A 19797-nucleotide genomic window follows, 5' to 3' on the forward strand; every position below is an offset into this window, starting at 1 on the left:
CCCTAGTTTCACAACATGGTTCACATTTATATATTGTTTTATATATATATGATCTTATCTCGTTATATCATCATAAAACAGCCCTCTTGAGATTGGCAGGACAATAGTGATGTCTTTGCCATACTGGTGAGGAAGCTCAGATGCAGAGAGGCTTAGTGAGTTAGAGGCGGAGCTGAGATCGAAACCAAGGTCCGAGACCCATGTTCTGTCCATGATATCCCCGTTGTCTCACTAGGTCTGGGACCTACATGTGTGGATCTTCATGTAAACATGCAGGTGTAAGTGTATAAACATGGGCACAGTCTCATTTAAAAGGGACAGAGCCAGTGGAGCCATGAATTTGAGGACCATATAACGTTTCAGTTTCCTTAAGAACTTAGCCCTTGCACTTGGCTTGGTTTCTAGTTAGATTGACAGCTCATAAGACCATTGATCACAGATTTAGAGCCAAAATCAATTATAGAAATCATGTCCAACCACAGTTTAGAATGGTTCATCTACTTGCCCCAAATCATGCAGCTGGTGTCTAAGGCAGGATTTGAACTCAATTCTTTCTAACTCTAAGTTTATTCATTGTGTTATCTACTTAAGAAAGTTCAAGTCAAGTTAAGAAGCATTTATTAAGTGTCTACTATTGTCAGATACTAAGAGATAACAAAAAAATGTGAAAATTTATTCTTGCTCTCAAGGAACTTACAAAGTCCATAATAATCAGGTCTTCCCTCCTCCTCCTTACTACTCAGTCTGGTAGGGGTCAGACAATAATATTACCTCTTACCTCATTGTAGAGCTGACTGGAAGGGAATAGGGTCTTAAAGGAGGAGCCAAATCCAATGATGTTGAACAGACATGTTGGCATGAGACTCTTGAGCATAAGTATCAAAGCTTCCTGGGTAGGGAAAAAAAGAGTTATTAGAGCTCTGGTGGGAAAGTGTCTGGTTTGCACAGTTTGGACACAGCATGCTTTCCTCCTGAACTTTCATTCCCAGTAGTCCATTTCCCTCCCTCAACTCAAAAGAGCAAACAGTTGCTATTAATTCCAACTGTCCAGCTGTGGAATGGAGTCCTCTTGGCTTGGCATGATAGTGGAGTGGCTAATCACTCAATATATTTAAGAATATTGCAGGCTTTGTGAAAAAGCTAGACAGAAAGACATTTCCGGTTCCTTCCAAGTCTACCATTTTAAAGCTCTAAAGTGCTAGTGTTCCAAGATTCCATGGTTCTGGGAGCCAATGATTTTAATATTATAATATTCCATCATTCTAATGTTCAGGAGGCTGTGATTTTCAGATTCTGAGATGATAAGGTTCAGAAAATCTAAGATGTTAATGACTATTAACTAGTTGCTCAAATCCTTATTAGTCCTTTTTGCACATTTTTTAGACAAAATGCTCCCTGTTCCTTCAATGGGTGCTCATCATGATCCCAAGGCTCTCCACCACCTTGGTCACTCTGCTCTGGATACTCTCCAATTTATCATCCCCCTCCCCACCCAACATTTAATATATATACTTGAGCACAATCTTTTACATGTGATCTGCCATGGACAGAGCAGAATAAGACCCACTTTCCTTCTCTTCCTGGACAATATACTTCTCTTAATATAGCCTTAACATGCATTAGCTCTTTTGCTTGCCATATCATTTCAATTTAATGGACTCACCTTGAGCTTGGAATCCCCTAACACCTTAAGATCTTTTTTAGGTGAACTGCTGGTTTAGTTCAGACCTCCTTGAATCTTATACTTGATTTCATGAACCTATGTATAAGACTTTACATTAATCCTTATTAATTTTCATGTTGTTTTATACACATATGTATATATATTCATACACACATAATCTTGGTCAGTGTTTTAAGTCTAGAAAGACATTTTTTGAATCTTGACTCTATCAACCAAAGGGTTAATTATCCCTCTTAGCATTGTGTGATTTGCAATTTGGTAAGCAAGCCACCATTTATTTATTCAAGTCATTGATAAAAATAGTAAAGAACACAAGGCCCACTGCAACCCCCAGTGCAGAAGCCCTCCCTTTCCCGATGATATCTAAACTTTCCTGATAATTCTTTGGGTCCAGTCATTCAGCTAGTTCCATTTCCACTGTCACATCTCTTCTTTTCAGAATAGCACAAGAGATTCTATTCAATGCCTTATTAAAATCTAGACAAACTATAATTACAGTCTTCCACTGATCAATAAGTCTAATAACTGTCAAAAAATAAACAATAATAACTAAAACAATGATTTCACTAAGAGCTTTGAAAGTTTACAAAAACACTTTATATATATGCGCTCATTTGATTCTCACCACAATCTGTGAGGGAGGTGCTATTATTATCCCTATTTTACAGATGAGAAAACTGAAGAGCAGAGAAATTTTGAGTTGTTAGAACATAGAATATCCAAAACTACCCTCAATTGTAATTTAGGTCCAGTGCTCTGTTATACTAGCCAGCTTTTTTAAATGAGTTGAGTTAATTCTGTATGGCCTGCAATACAGTCCTTGCAAAATCCCTCTAATATGGTTCACCTTGGCCTGGGTGCTAGGACCCATAAAGTGCAGCTGGAAGCTCTTTTCCCTCCCTGTTTCTCTTCAATTTCAATGCCTTATTAGTCACTTTTGTTCTGCCTTTTCCAGTCCTTGCTGGTCAGAAGCAGATCCTGAATTGAAATTCCCTTCCTTAGTTCTTCTGCCTTTTAAAGGATGAAATTATCATTAACATAAGCTAAAAAATGATTAGCAGGCCTACTTTTGGCAGAGAAAGATGCTGAAATATATGTGGAAAATCGAAGCTTCTTAGTACTATTATAAGATGCTGCTGTGTCAAGCTTGTGATGTTTCCTAAATTACTCTTTTATTTCCTCTTTCTATTCAGGTGGCATCTATGACTGAATGAATGAACGGCACTTACTGTACCCTACAATGTATTAACTGCTGGGGATAAAACTATAAAAACAAGACTCTCATAATTTTGTTGATTACAAATATTCCTTTTTTCTATTTCTATTAGTCTCTAATCATATACTCTTTTTTTTTCTTTTTTTTTTTTTTGGAGAGGGGAGCAATCAGGGCTAAGTGACTAGGGCCATACAGCCAGCTAGTGTCTGAGGCTGGATTTGAACTCAGTTCCTCTCAAATCCAGTGGTCTACCCATTGTGTCATCAGATATTTTTACCATGCTTCTCTTCTCTGGTTACTGGTTTTCTTTACATGAATACATTCCCTTAATGTACATTACTCTTTCCCCTTCCTACTTTTATTTTGAACCTTTTGAATTGCATGTTTGGTAGTGTACCATATTTTAGACATAGGTCTCATCTCATGAGGTCTCATTGATGTCAATGAGGGCAAATCTGTCCCTTTACTTTATAATCTCTAGTTCATTTTTGTTATTTCTTGTATTTTGTATATTTGTATGTAGACATTTGAGGCCAGGGGTTTTTGTGGCTATGTCCCTCCTTAGATCCTGTTTCCTGTGGATGTTCCTGCCTGCTGTTATTATTTTTTAAGATTATAACTGTTCTCTAGGGTAGCTAATTTAGTTTATGCACATAGTCAATCCCCCCCCAAATTCCTTTTCAACTTAAACGGTTTAAATTAAATTTCCAAAGCTCCCCAAAATACATCTTATTAATCTTTGGTAGTGTACTTTATTCCTGGAACTATCATAATCATGTTTTAAGGTATAATCTAGAAATCAAAACATTATTCTCAAATGCCACTTTTTCAACCACTTCTCAAATCCATCTTTCCCTTCTGAAGTCTGGGTCAGTGATTTTAGTCTTTGAAAACACCATTCTCTAGTGCTATTAGTATCTTAAGTTTCTTGCCTAAAACTTTATAGTAATGCTTCCTAGATTCCTTCTAGCAGTATTGTTTGTGCTCACTTGAATCACCCGCAAATATATAATAGTTATTGGAATGTATGGCGTAACCAGGGAGGACTGGCACCTCTTCTGTGAGGACTTTCTGAATCCTTTTTGGGGCTTCTCATCCACCTTTGATATCCACCTTCACATAACTGTCATATGTAACTAAAAAACCATAGCATGCATAGCATCATCCCCTGGTGAAAGCATCTAGGTAATTGGGCTAATGGATAGGACCGGAACTCTGGAGAAGTATACTTGAAAGAAGGATACTTACAACAAGGTGTTAACTCAGTGGAACTGATGAGATGATAGTTCTTTAGTATACATATACTTAATACTTAGCATGGTTATGTAATTCATATACATTCAGTATGCTGTAATGATGTAATTACAATAAGGTATATAAGGGCTAAGAAGGACTGAAAGAGAGACATTTCATTTTTGACCATTCTCCTGGTGGCTCTCCTGCCTCCTGTACTTCTCCACTAAGATCAAGACTGGGCCAGAATAAAGACGCTAGACTCTATTCCTGACCGCTCTCATGGTGTCTATCCTGCTGAGACCAAGGCCCATCCAAAGGACTTCCAGAAAGCTAGACCAATCATTACAGGCTAAACCAAGTTGAGGGTAACCAATGGATTTCAAGTCCACTGATGAATTGGGTAAATGTCTATCTCAAATGTGAAGATTTTCCCTGGTGGAACGGATGGATGAGAACAATTTGTTCCAATGACCATGAAAGCAACTGAAGTAGGCACTGTGGAACACTTAGAGCTTAATTAGGCATTGAAAATGCCAAGGTCACCCACTGAATCCCAGGCCATTGCTAATCTTCTTGACTTGTCCTGCAAAGAGAGAGGCTGATGATTTTGAGCAACTCTGCTTCACTTAAATCCAATTCATTTGCAAGGTGACATGACACTGTGATGTCATTGGTCCTCTTCAAAAATGAAGGATATACAATAATAATAATCATTAAATGTTTTGCCACTAGATCACCACTCTTCCTTTCCTTACCCAGTAGGAACATGATTATTTTAGTACTCTTAGCCCCCACCTGGGATGTAATAGTTGAGAGAAGGGAATGACTAAATAATTGTATATCAGCAATATTATGTGATGAAAACAAAATGGAAATAAGGAGACCTGAGTTATAATCCCTACAATCAATATATTGCATTATCTTGAGCAAGTCACTTAATTTCTCTAAATCTCAGTTTTGAGATCTATAAAATGGGAAAATTGGATTAGATAATCTCTAAGATCTTTTACAAATCCAACATTTTATGTCCTATGATCCCTCTCAGCTCTAATATTTTATATTCTAATGCTCTTCAAGCTGTAACATTCTATATTGTAGAATATCCAAGTTCCATTACAGCTCTGGCTTTCTGTATTCTAAATTCCCTAATACTCTGTGATTTCACATTTTGAGTGAAATTGAGGAAGAGGGCTCCATACATAGTTTATACTATGAATACCAAAGGTAGGGATAAATATTTGTCTCTTACAGTGGAACTTCCTTGCAATCCAGATACTGACAAACTTTGGTCTTGCCTTAGAACAGAAATGGCCAATCAATGGCCTCAGGGGAACAGAGAGTTACACAAAGTAAAATCTAGAGAGAAGAGTAAGTAATGAAGCATTAGGAGAACATTCACACATCATTACAGCATACTGAATGTGTATGAATTACATAACCATGCTTAAGTATTAAGTATATGTATACTAAAGAACCATCATCTCATCAGTTTCTCTGGTTCCAGGGACTAGTAGATTTCCCCACCCCTATTCCCCACTGTCAATATTAACCTACATTTTCTCTCCATCTCTCTTCCTTTCTTGGGTCAATATATTCTGTTTCTCTACCAAATAAGTCATTATCAGTACATTTTTTCCATTAGCCCCTAATTTAACAGCAGCCTTAGCTGATTCATACAGATTGCTTCTATTTACACCTATTAGAGCTTCCCCCCTCCCAAGAATATTTTCTTTTTTAGTGAACAGCAACTGAAAAATGGGACCAGCTGTGGCAATTGAAATTGTCTGAATTCAGGCTATAAAAGGCTTTCCTCCTTTCACTATTTCCATTCAGTCCCACATGGGAGTCCTGCCAGGAGGAACTTCCAAGCTTTTTAGAGGTTCTCAGAAATTTAGAAGTGTAGTGAATAAGGTTCTGGTCCTAATGATATTTGACCATGACTTCTCTGACATTTTCTAAAAGGGCCAGTTTGAGCCTGAGAATTCAGTGTTCTTCACTGAAGAAATGGTTTTAACTTTGGTGAAATGAAATAGAAATAATAAGGATACTCTCATCAAATCAGATAATGGACCTGGAAGATAATTTGGAATATAAAATTTTAGATGTAAGGGGACATTAGAACAGAGAATATCATGGAAGGGACTTTTGAGATCACTTTGTCCACTTATTTTGTGAGGATGTGATTATGTGAAGAAACTGAAATCCCAAGAAGGAAAGTGATTTGTCTTAAGGTTACATAATGAGAAAACACAGAATGGAGAGATTTTAACTAGATCTTTGAGGAGATCATTATGTGAAGAAACTGAAATCCTAAGAAGGAAAGTGATTTGTCTAAGGTTACATAATGAGGAAATAGCAGATCTTTTATCTCCCAATCCATTCTCTCCACTACATCAAATGGTTCTCAAACTTTTTAGTTTTAAACTGCCTCTGCACTCTTTTTTAAAAAATTTTAATTTTTAATAGCTTTTTATTTACAAGTTATATGCATGGGTAATTTTACAGCATTGACAACTGCCAAACCTTTTGTTCCATTTTTTTCCCTCCTTCCCCCCACTCCCTCCCCTAGATGGCAGGATGACCAATACATGTTAAATATATTAAAGTTATTAAATTAAATACAAAATAAGTATACATGACCAAACCATTATTTGCCTCTGTACTCTTGAAAATTATTGAGGACCCTCCCTAAATATGGATTGTAGACATCAATATTTACTGTATTAAAATTAAAACATTTTTTAATATTATTGTAAAAATAGCTTTGATCTTGTAAACACCTTGAAAAGGACCAGACTGAGAATGACTTTATTTACGCCACCATACCAATTTGAGAATATTATTTTTGAAAAAAGTTATTTGACAAGGATGGAGTAATATTCTCTGTAAAATAGAATATTATTTTACCGTCTTCCATTCTCTTTCTAAGATGAATTCCCCTACAAAATCTAAGGAACTATTTAGAATATTCCTTCCACTTCTAGTGTGATTGGAAGTCCTTTGAGGATATGAACAGACAATTCTCAGACAAAGAAATTGAAACTATTTATAGACATATGAAAATATGCTCTAAATCATTATTAATCAGAGAAATGCAAATTAAGACAACTCTGAGATACCACTACACACCTGTTAGATTGGCTAGAATGACAGGGAAAGATAATGTGGAATGTTGGAGGGGATGTGGGAAAACAGGGACACTGATACATTGTTGGTGGAATTGTGAACACATCCAGCCATTCTGGAGAGCAATTTGGAACTATGCTCAAAAAGTTATCAAACTGTGCATACCCTTTGATCCAGCAGTGTTTCTACTGGGCTTATACCCCAAAGAGATACTAAAGAAAGGAAAGGGTGTATGTGCCAAAATGTTTGTGGCAGCCCTGTTAGTAGTGGCTAGAAGCTGGAAAATGAAAGGATGCCCACAATTGGAGAATGGTTGAGTAAATTGTGGTATATGAATGTTATGGAATATTATTGTTCTGTAAGGAATGACCAGCAGGATGAATACAGAGAGGACTGGTGAGACTTACATGAACTGATGCTGAGTGAAACGAGCAGAACCAGGAGATCATTATATACCTCAATAACGATACTGTTTGAGGATGTATTCTGATGGAAGTGGATCTCTTTAGATGGACAGAAGCAGCTACACCCAAAGAAAGAACACTGGGAAATGAATATAAACTGCTTGCATTTTTGTTTTTCTTCCCAGGTTATTTCTACCTTCTGAATTCAATTCTCCCTGTGCAACAAGAAAACTGTTCGGTTCTGCACACATATATTATATCTAGGATATACTGTAACCTATTTAACATGTAAAGGACTGCTTGCCATCTTGGGGAGGGGGTGGAGGGAGGGAGGGGAAAAATCGGAACAGAAGTGAATGCAAGGGATAATGCTGTAAAAAATTACCCTGGCATGGGTTCTATCAATAAAAAGTTAAAAAAAAAAAAAAAAAGGAAGTCCTTTGAGGAGGCTCAAAGGTAAGTTTAGTACCATGGAGAGCTATCTAGGACTTTCCTGGAGTTAGGGGAAGGATACGTCTTCCCAAAGTAAGAAATGGCCAACTTTAAGTCCTTTGGAGAAAGTAACTGATCCTGGAATAGTGCTCTCTTCCTGTCTCCTCCACCTGCCCTTTTCCTTCCTTCCTTCCTTCTCCTTCTTCTCCTTCTCCTTCTCCTTCTCCTTCTCCTTCTCCTTCTCCTTCTCCTTCTCCTTTCCTTCTCCTTCTCCTTCTCCTTCTCCTTCTCCTTCTCCTTCTCTTCTCCTTCTCCTTCTCCTTCTCCTTCTCCTTCTCCTTCTCCTCCTCCTCCTCCTCCTCCTCCTCCTCCTCCTCCTCCTCCTCCTCCTCCTTCTGCTTCTCCTTCTCCTTCTCCTTCTCCTTCTCCTCTCCTCTCCTCTCCTCTCCTATCTTCTCCTCTCCTCTCCTCTTTCTCTCCTCTCCTCTTTCACTCCTCTCCTCTCCTCTCCTCTCCTCTCCTCTCCTCTCCTCTCCTCTTCTTTCTTTTCCTCTCCTTTCCTCTCTTTTTCTTTACCTCACTCTCTCCTTTTTCTCTTCCACCTGTCTAAATCAAGTGTCTTCTAATCCTATGATTCTGCAGCAAATCCACAGTAAGTAACTCTATGACATGTCAATTCAGTGTGTGATAGTCAAAAGATCGATGGATTTCAGGTAATAAGATTTTATAATAGTAAATACTGAAAAGATATTAGAGGTCATATTGTGAGCCCTCAAATTTCCCCTCCTCCATTTTAGAGATGAAGAAACTACTACTCTGAGAGGTAAAGTCACCCAGTAATAAGTCAAAGAGTTAGGATTTAAGCAGACACCCTCTGGTTCCAAATTCAATGCTCTTTCCATTATACTATAATATATTTCTCGAAAGAGATAGATTGGAATCTAGGCTAATTGTGTGAAAGTTTAACAAACCACATATATTTGTTGGGCTTTAGTTTATTTATCTATCAAAACGAGAAGGCTGGACTAGATCTCTAAAATGCCTCCTAGGAAGGTGACATAGTGGTCAGAGCATTCCTTTGGCTCAGGAAGACTTGAATTCAAATCATTTGATACAGTGACTTGAGAAAATATTTGTAAAACACTTTGCAAGTCTTAAAGTGCCATATAGATGCTGTTTACTATAATTATTCCAGCTCTAAGTCCTATGATTGAGGAGTAGAGTCAGGCAGAACCAGAAATGACATGAGGTATTTAACAAGGAAGGAAATTCAGTTTATGAGAAGGAGTATCTTCCCCCAAGAATCACAACTACACTTGTTATTTTTAATTCCTATAATGTTCTCCCTCCTTTCTCTTCTGAGTGTCTCTGGCCTCCTTCAAGATTCATCTTATAAAGTACCATAGCCTTCCCCTCCAAAGTTATCTTCATCAATTCTGTAGCTGCTTTGTGGCAGAATGGGGAGAACCCAAGACTTGGAGTCCAAAAGACCTGAGTTTGAATCTTGCCTCAGATGCTTCCTAGCTATGTGATTCTGGACAGGCCACTTAACCTCATAATGCTTCAGTTTCCTATTCTGTAAAAGGGGGATAATTGTAGAACTTCCAGGGTTGTTGTGAGGATTGAATGAATTTATATGTAAAGTCTTTGTAAATCTTAAGCTACAAGTATTATTATTATGCACTATATAATGTATTGATAAGTCCTCCAATAGAGTGTAAGTTCCTTAAGGAACTTTTGGCCTTCTTGTGTATCTCCAGTGCTTAGTATAGTTCTTGGCACAGTAAATATTTAATAAATATTTATTAACTGACAACGGAATGTTTCAAAAGATGTGAGTCTTCATCCTTGAAAGTATTCAAGTATGGATTAAATGATCACTTGGTAAGGAAGATTAAAGAAGGAGAGGATGTCATATTTCACCAAATGGCCTGATGAGATGCCCTCTGAGATCTATTCCAGCTTTGGAATGTTATGGCATATATGTTTCTACCCATCAGTGGGGTAGTCTTTCTAACATTATTTTGTTTGGAAATGAAAACAAAGCTTCTACATATCACAATGTCCTGGTGGAGTTTAAAGGTCCTAGACTTGGTGGTTGTATTTGCATACTGGTTTTTAAAATATCAATAGGTGTCTTCATTATAATAGCAAAACTTCAAAAGTTTCTAATTATGACAATAAATGATGGTGTTCTGAATAACACTATATATATGAGATTATATAAATTGAAGCCCACTAGAAAATGTGACAAAATATGAAATGTTTTACTCAGAGAGATCAGCAGAATGATGGCTAGATGCATTTTGTCTTTAATGAGAAAAAATTGTAATCAAACATTTGTTAATGGTCTATTAATCCTGGTGATTCTCCTTTGTAAAGTGCTCTGGGTTTTAGATGGTTTGATGTTTAGGTGAAATATCTGTAACTTTCATTAACAATAGCAAAGAATCTGAAAATTTATAACAAAACGTGACAATAAATTATGCTATGATCATGTAATCTTCTAATGCTGTAAATGTGATTTGATACTCTAATAAATCCACGGCTACCTTGACTCGGTTGATGTTGATTCCACTCATACTTCCACTTCGATCAATGAGAAAAATGAACTCTCCATGGGTCTTGCGAAGGCTTGATCGGGATAGTTGGAGGTCAGGACAGAAGTTGAGCATGACTACTGAGTGGTGAGGGATATCCTTGTGGAGACGTTTCCTGATTATTTCCATCTGGAGTACAAAGAGATTATCTGGTTTAGCAAAATTAGCTGAGGTCTGGGGCAAATTCTCTGCAGCCTATCAGTCACGAGTTAGTCAACATTGATCAAGCTTACTAAACAAAGTAAATACAACAGTGCAGACTTTAGCAAGGGGGTATATATGACCACCACTATACATATTATCTGATCAGAGAATCAAGAGAAATGCCAGAGAACATTACCAATAGGTGGGATGAGGGAAAGATTCCTGGAGAAGCTAGTATTTTATTTGGACTTTAAAGGATGGATCATAGAATTTACTAGAGAAAGACAGGAAGGAAGGCGTGTCAAGTATAGGAAACAGTGTGAGCAGAAGCACAGAGATAGGGAAAAGCAACATTTGGGGAGAACAGACCAGTCTGTTCTTTGGTCAGATCCCAGTTTGGAGTGTAGCACGCCTAGCCGAATGTACTGTGAAGTGGGAAGACATGCAACACAGCATCTGCCAGTACTTATCCTCTAAGAAGTCTTCCAGGATTGACTCCACCTAACTCTTCCACTTGCCATGTTAATATTTCTGTACTCATTTTGTGTCATTTTTCTGTGAATGATCTCTGGTTGTTTCATACATGGGTATATGGTATATGTTTTACCTTTTGTGATTTCCCTTCTGTGCCTTTATACCTTTCACTTTTCCTCAAACTCTTCTTGGCCACAAAACAAATGATCTTGTGAAAGGCAATGTGATACAATGAAAGTGCTGGGTTTGAAAGTGGGAGTAATCTGTGTTTAGATTCCACTTCAATCACATTTGCTAGGTTATAGAAATTAATTAACCTCACTGAGCCTCAGTCTTCTCATTTGTCAAAAGGGGATATTAATACATAAAAGACTTGTTTCACAGGATTGTCAGGAGAATAAAGTTAGATAATGGATGGAAAGTCTATCAGGATCTAAAAACCCTATATGAATATCATCTATTGTATGATTATACACCAAAACTTCAAAAGTCAATCACCAAACATACATCAAGTACATACTAAGTGCTAGATGTGGGATTTTACTATGATTTCTATTCCCCAGGAAATCCCCTCTTCCATGTCTTAAGAGACTTTTTTCATGAGTTACTGTGACCGAACAATTCCATCATTTGTCTGCAAATAAGCAGCCAGCTATTAAGCCCCAAACTGAAGCCTTTCTATCTTGGTAAGACCTGCCAGAGATCTTTTTTAAAATAACTTTTTATTGATAAAACCCATGCCAGGGTAATTTTTTACAGCATTATCCCTTGCACTCACTTCTGTTCCGATTTTTCCCCTCCCTCCCTCCACCCCCTCCCCCAGATGGCAAGCAGTCCTTTACATGTTAGATATGTCACAGTGTATACTAGATACATTATATGTGTGCAGAACCGAACAGTTCTCTTGTTGCACAGGGAGAATTGGATTCAGAAGGTAAAAATAACCTGGGAAGAAAAACAAAAATGCAAGCAGTTTATATTCATTTCCCAGTGTTCTTTCTTTGGGTGTAGCTGCTTCTGTCCATCCTTGATCCATTGAAATTGAATTAGCTCTCTTTATCGAAGAGATCCACTTCCATCAGAATACATCCTTAAACAGTATCGTTGTTGAGGTATATAATGATCTCCTGGATGCCTCTTGTGCTCTGCTGAGTTTTTGGGAAGAGTTAGAGCTGTTCAAAAACCAGAGCTTCCAGACAGAATCACACTTTTCAGAGATGTGAAGAAACCCAGGGGCCATCAAAATCTAGGCCAATCAATACCTAAATAATAATCTTCTCTATATCATCACAATGAGTAAGCATTCAGCCCTTACTTGGTAACATCTAGTGAGAGAAAAATTATACCTCTTGAGGCCATTCATTCTATCTTTCATAGTTAGGAATATTTTCCTGATGTCAAGCTTAAACTGGCCTCTGAAATTTCTGCCTGTTGCTTCCTGTTCTTCTGGAATCAAGAAGAACCAGGCTAATCTCTATTCCATTGAACTGTCATTTAAATACCCAAATATAGGTATCAATTCTTGTCCAAATCCTTATCTTTTGTAAGCTAACTATCCCACTCTTTTCAATGATCTTCATGGCATGAACTTGTGTCCTTTTTTCCCCTAGATAATCTCCACCTTCTTAATATCATTCCTAATAAACCTAAATCCAAAAATAAATCTAATATTCTTGATATGATCTGACAGTAGGACTGTTATTTTCCTAATTCTGGGCATTCTATCTCTCTGTTTCCTGGTTGCTATGTCGCATTAATTCATCTTTCAGTTTTTTCAGTCCACTAAAATCCTCTGATGTCTAGTCATGACTTACTCCATTGTATAGTTGAGACACTGACTTTTTGAACCTAGGATGAGATTTTACATTGATTCCTGTTAAATTTCATCTTACCAATTTGGTCTAATGTTGAAGATTGCTCTGGAGACCATCAAGTAAAAGCCGAGTGACCATTTGGCAGTGATCCCTGTTCAGATGGTCTCTGATGTTCATTTTAGTGAGCAGTGTCTATAGTTTTTAGAATCAAGGGTCAATATCATGTCATATTGGGCCATCATGAGAGAAGCTCTTATGAGAGAGAGAGTATAACAATCAGTTGAGGACTGGCTTTGGAGATAGAAAATCTGATCTCTAATATACATTGATTTATATGACTGTGATCAAGCCATTTAATTTTATTGTGTCCCCAAGCAACTTGTTACTCAATTTTCAGTTTTCATTAGGGGAGAGAATTTCTAAACCTGCAATTCCTCACTGATAAAATCATAGGTCCACATTTTAAAAAAACTTATATTTACATAATGCTTTTTGTACTTTACATAATTATCTTATTAGTGTCTCACAACAACCCCATCAGGAAGAGAGGTAGTGCATATTTAATTATCATCTTTTTTACATTCGAGGAATGTTAAGGGTCACAAAAGTGAAATGATTTGTTCATCTGGGAAGTGTTGAATCACCCTATGGATTCATAACCTTGAAAATTCTAGATTCTCTGGCCTGAGAATGTTACATTTCCCATCCATACCAGGAGACTGGCTGATTGAAAGTACTATGCTTTGATCCATATTCGGTCTCCATAGTTCTCTCTCTGGAGATGGATGGCACTTTCTATATTACAAGTGTATTGGAACTGCCTTGAATCAACTCATTGGTGAAAAGAACCACATCCAAAACTGTTGATCAACTTGTTGTTACTGTGTACAATGTTCTCTTGGTTCTGCTCACTTCACATAGCATCAGTTCATGTCCTTCCATACTTTTCTGAAATCAGCTTGCTCTTCATTTCTTACAGAACAGTAATATTCCATTACATCCATATACCATGATTTATTCAACCATTCCTCAGTTGATGGGCATCCCCTCAATTTCCAGTTCCTTGCCACTATAAAAAGGGCTGCTACAAACATTTTTACAAATGTTGAGTCCTTTTCCCTCTTTTGTAATTGGATACAGACCTAGTAGACACACTGTTGGATCAAAGAGTATGCAGAACCCTTCCATCTTTGACATTCTGTATTCTAAAGGGCCTTCCAGATTTGACATTCTGTGTTTTAAGTTCCCTTTCAAGTTGACATTTTGTGCTTGAAGAACCCTCTTCTGCCATTGCATGTTCTAAATTCCCTCTTAGCTCTGACATTCTCTGCTCTAATGCTTCTCCAAGCTTGAACATTTTACCTTCCAAGGGGCCTTGCCAGTTCTGCCCCTGTTTTAGCATTTCAACTCTAACACTCTACGATGCCAATAAGAGTCCTAGAATGTCACAGTCACATCTGCTGGCAGTATGTATTGTCCCAGGGAAGATTTATTTCTGAAGCAAGAAAGGTAAAGGTGAGATCCCCTGCTGGCCCAGCAGAACACATTGAGGAAGATTCTTCAGTGTCTTGTTGCCATCACTCCTCTCTCTGTTATTATCCAATTACAATAAACTCATCACATCACCCCAGTGCTGGTTGATCTCTGTCAGCCCTGGAGCTAATGAGAATTCAGGGCACTTGCATAACCAACCAAAGGTGACAAATTAATTCCCTTTTGAGACTGAATTTTCTGAGCTAACTCATTCAAACAACAGTTCAGGAGCCCCATGGGGTGCTTCCCCTATCTGTGGGCCAGAAATCTTCTGATGACCCAGACAGCTCTGCTTGTGCCTGAGGGTTGGAGTTTTGATGTGGGGAGGCTTGGGAGGTCTGGGAAGTCTGGGTCTGTCCATTCACTTCTCCAAGGTAATCTAGCTTGCGGTCTTTCCGGCGAGGGCAGCAACATAGTACAGAGATCAAGGCTTGATCTCACTCTGGCAGAACACTTTGAAATGTGGCTATGACAGAGGGAATGAGATCTACTAAAGTTATTTGAAGCCACTGGCCTATTACCCTCATAGTGGAAGTTTGCAAAATGGTGAGGGTGAGATGGGGTAGACCCACGGTTGATGCTTGAGCCTCATTACTGGGTCCATAGAGGGAATTGAATCCCTGACCTTGGTTTCTTCAATGCTTGGCTTTAACCCATTCAACCATCTAGGCAGTCTCCCCCAAAAAATAGGGTATTCACCCATATATACACACATGTGTATATACATTCATATGTATATACACGTTATATAAACATATCTATACTATCTGTATATATGCTATGCTATGTACAGTATAGTATATACGATATATTACATATGTATATATTATACCTATATAAGCATATATATGTATAAACTCATTCATTAAATAATCTTTCTCTCTCTCCTCCCCCATCTCTTTTTCCCTCCCCCTTTTCTGTTTCTCTGTCTCTGTCTCTCTTCCTTCTCTGTTTCTGCCAATTTTCTCACTCTCTATCTTCATCTCCTTTTTCTATTTTTCTGTATCTGTGTCTCTCTGCCTCTGGGTGTCTCCTTTCTATGTGTCTGTGTGTCCCTCTGTTTCTATGTCTATTTCCTCATCCTCTCTCTGTGTGTGACTCTCCTCTTTCTCTTCTATCTCTGTTTATTTATCTGTCTCTTATACCATAAGGTTTTTAAAATGTCCAGACTTGATCTTATTTGATCCTCAAAACAATTTTATGACAGGTTTACTATTAAAAATACTTAGACTTTAGGTATTTTAAGGTATACAAAACATTTTACAATTATCATCTCATTTGATCCTCACAATAACCCTGGGAGGTAGGTGCTGTTTTTATTCCCATTTAACAGATGATAAAACTGAGGCAAATAGAGAAGTGACTCACCTAGGATCACATAGTATGTGCTTGAGACCAGATGTGAACTCAGATCTTCCTAAATCTGGGTTCAGCACTTTATCCACTGAGTTCCCTAGATATTACAACTATTATTGCTTTCATTTCATTACTCTTGATATCATTAGCTAGAGAGGCAGTATGATGTGTTGAATAGAGAACTTGCATCAGAATCGGGAAGAAATAGATTCAAATCCTATGTCTGACACTTCCTGGCCAGTTATTTAACCTCATAGTGCCTGTAGTAAACAAGTTTACAAAAGCAGTGGTCCCTCTGAGTTGGTAGAAGTGGCTGCCATCTCACTGGGAGTTCCCTTCTCTAAAACAGTTACAAATCTGGTCTTCCCAAAATCTGTTATTAGAATATTAACATCACATAATTTTACCTAGGTGGAATCTCAGAGAACAATTTCCTCAATTTATAAATGAGGCAATTGAAGTCCAGGCTAAATAGAGAAAAGCAAGGACAACGAATCCAGGTCCTCCTCTTTCCTAACCAGTGAGGAAGCTAATAAACAAGAACTGTGACCTTATTTTGGAAATGAGGTCTAATATAAGAAAATGCAACAGAGTCTATTATTCTTAAGTGCCCTGCCTCTTTTCATCCATTGCTCTCCTAAGATGGGAAAACACTAGGAAGTCCTTACTGCTTGTGATTCTTAATCTCAATGAAGATCTGAGAATGTTTGGTAATTTGATTAGGATCAGGAGCAAAAGGGGGCAGAACAAGGAATTGGAGGTAGGATTAATGGCATGTCCTTTTGTCTACAGCCTATCTGCCTAGACCTTGTTACAAAGCAAGTTTCTGTGGTACAGTGAAAACCTTAAGAGCCATGGGCTTCTCTTCCACCTACTCAGTGTGTGATCTTGGAAATTCTCTACTCTTAGACTCAGTCAGTGAATGCTAGAGCTTGAAAGGATTGTAGAGATAAGATCAACCATCCTTTTAACAGGTTCTTATCCTCTTCCTCTTGTACTTCTATAAGAACTACTTACCTGGACCCTCTGTCTCCAGTTTCTCTTCATTCCAATCCATTCTCCACAAAGCTTCCAGAGTGATATTCCTATAGAATGTGTCTGACTGTATTACTTCCATGCTCAAGAACATGTGCTGACTCTCTCTTGTTTTGCAGTTAAAAAACAAAATCCTCAGATTGGCATTTCCAGCCCTCTATAATATGATTCCAGTCAAATTTTGGGTAATTGTTCTTTAATCTCTTTCTTGCACCTCATGTCCCAGGCAAACTAGCCTGTGCTTGCTGTTTCCTGTGCATAATATCCCATCTTCTTTTCTTGGGCTTTCCCCTCCCCTGAGGCAGTAGGGGTTAAGTGACTTGCCCAGGGTCACACAGATAGTAAGTATTAAGTGTCAGAGATTAGATTTGAGCTCAGGTCCTCCTGACTTCAGGTCTGGTGCTCTATCCACTGTGCCACTTAGCTGCCCTTGCCCTTACACTTTTGTACAGGCTATAACTCATACCTGATGAGCACTTCCCGTTCATTTCTCATCTCACAATCCCTATTTTCTTTCTATGTTCAGCTCAAGTGCTATTTTCTATAGGAAGCCCACCCTGACCTTCAATTGCTAGTGTACTACCTGCAAAAATACATTATGTATGTATGTATGCATGTTTATATATTTACTTTCCTGGGTACATGTTTTTCTAATAGAATGTAAATGCCTTGTAGGAAAAGACTGTTGAATTTTTTCCTTTGTATCTCCACAGCACCTTGGACAGCGCCTGGCACATCACACTTAGGGAATGAATGAATGATTTTCTGTTATATTGTATTCTGGGCCTGTTTCCTCTTCTGAAAAATTAAAGGGTTGGTAAAAATGATCTCTGAGAACTCTCTCCACTCTAAAGTTGAGCAGTTCTATAAATACATAATTATAGATTATGTATAGATATCATAATTATGTATCGCACTTCACAAAGACCAGGATGGTACTTCTCCTTCCTCCCCACTTCAGCTTTCTACCAGCCCAAGTCAATCGCCCACCTCACCTTTCTCTGAGTGTTGATCATTTTCTTGGTCCCTTTGGTGAAGTCACTTCTCCCCTTCAAGTGCTGTTCAAACTGTCCTTGGGTCATATCCCCCTGCTCCATCAGGATGTGTGGTATGTGAGGCTCTAGGTGGGGAGGAAGGAAGGGTCAGAACAAAAAATATGGCTAAGCTGAATACTGGAGCTGAGGGAGATTGGAGGGAGCTCATGGAAAAGTTAGGGGAGGGAATGAAATAGTCCTCAAAAGATGGGAGATCATTCTTTGCCCACTCTGGTCTGGAGGGCCTGATGATGAACCACTCCCAGACAAGAACAGTATGTTTCAGGGACAGAGTCAAAGGGCCTGGGGTTCATATCCAGATTTTATCATTTCTGAATTATGTTACTATGAATAAGTCACATAGGGTTCTCAGTTTTTGTCTCTGAAAACAAGGGTGTTGGTTTAGATTGGAGGTTCTCTAAGTGTGGTCTGAAAATCCTTAAGGGTCTCTGAGACCTTTTCAGAGAGTCTGTGAGGGCAAACCTATTTTTACAATCATATTATGATGTTATTTGCCTACTAAAATACTCCTCCTCCCTTTTCCAACTACATATCTGTGGGAGGTCGAATTTTCTTCATACACTTCAACTGAAAAAAAAATATCACAAGAGATTAAATGCAGGAGCAGACAGGAAAATATATATCTGTCTTCTAATAAGCCATATTTTAAAGCCATACTTGCAAACATATGCAAAACAATACCATAATTCTCAGGTTTTTGTTTCTGAAAATATAACTTTCATTAAAATAGATTACTTATATAAACATGTAACAGGTTTAGTACTGTTATTATGAGTTAAGGTTTTAAAATTTTATCAGTTTTAGTTTCTAATATAGTAAATATTACTAGATAAAACTTATATAAATAAAAGCTCTTTGGTTTCCTTATTCATTTTTAAAAGTATAAGGGAGACCTGTTGTTCCAGATGATCTGAAGCACCTTTAAGCCCTAGATCAAAGCAACAGAGAGATTGCACAATGGATAGAGTGCTCGGCTTGGATGTAGGAAGACTTGAAATCGAATCCAGCCTTAGATACTTAGTGGCTGTATGATCCTAGGTGAATTATTTAAGTTTTGCCTGCATCAATTTCCCCATAGGTAAAATGAATAGATTGGACCGAATTGTCTATAATTCTCCTAGCTCAGAACCTATGGTATTATATTTCTAAAGATGTCTAAAAAGATGGGCCAGGAAGAAGTTTTAATTGGAGTGTAATAGTTTGGAGGAAAGTATGTCCCACCTCATTGCTTTTTATTTAATTAATGATTCTCACTAATATGGCAGTAAGTTTGGCTACTTTTGTGCTGTAAGAGTGGGATACTGTCAATGTTAGTATCAGGGCTTTTTGCTGACCCATTTCCAGACTACACCAGGGCCTAGGAAAGGATGTGGGGAATTTGAGGCTGCCCTACCAGTGGGGTGAATAAGAATCTCCACAGGCCTGTCAAAAGTATGCTTATTGGCCAGTGTGACGATGATGCTCTTGGCAGAGTGGGCGGATGGAGAGGCATCTGCTCGGATCTCATGGGTGGGACTTTCGACTCCTGAATGGGACAGAAAGGAACAAATAGTGAGACACATATGGTGGTATGGGATGGTGTTGGGAGGGGAGGAGAGAGGGAAGCAAAGAGATAAAGACATACAGTCGTCTACAATGAGAGGATAGACTCCAAGATGGTGTGGGAAGAGATCTGGGAATCTAGTGTC

At 38.1% G+C, this 19797-nt stretch overlaps 1 protein-coding gene across 4 annotated transcripts in view; it reads right to left on the bottom strand.

The window, feature by feature from the left end:
• The window catches only part of VWA5B1 (von Willebrand factor A domain containing 5B1), a 119021-nt gene that overhangs the window by 43625 nt on the left and 55599 nt on the right, over nucleotides 1–19797 (bottom strand). For all 4 annotated transcript variants that reach the window (XM_051988362.1, XM_051988363.1, XM_051988360.1 and 1 more), the window contains exons 6-9: nucleotides 19503–19634; nucleotides 18050–18174; nucleotides 10651–10827; nucleotides 779–889 (exon numbers count right to left, since the gene is read on the bottom strand). In XM_051988362.1, coding sequence (XP_051844322.1) covers nucleotides 779–889; nucleotides 10651–10827; nucleotides 18050–18174; nucleotides 19503–19634 — 545 coding nt within the window. The remainder of the gene's footprint in view (nucleotides 1–778; nucleotides 890–10650; nucleotides 10828–18049; nucleotides 18175–19502; nucleotides 19635–19797) is intronic.

The sequence above is a fragment of the Antechinus flavipes genome, chromosome 3 (genome assembly GCF_016432865.1).
Source record: "Antechinus flavipes isolate AdamAnt ecotype Samford, QLD, Australia chromosome 3, AdamAnt_v2, whole genome shotgun sequence".
NCBI classification, from domain to species: Eukaryota; Metazoa; Chordata; class Mammalia; order Dasyuromorphia; family Dasyuridae; genus Antechinus; species Antechinus flavipes.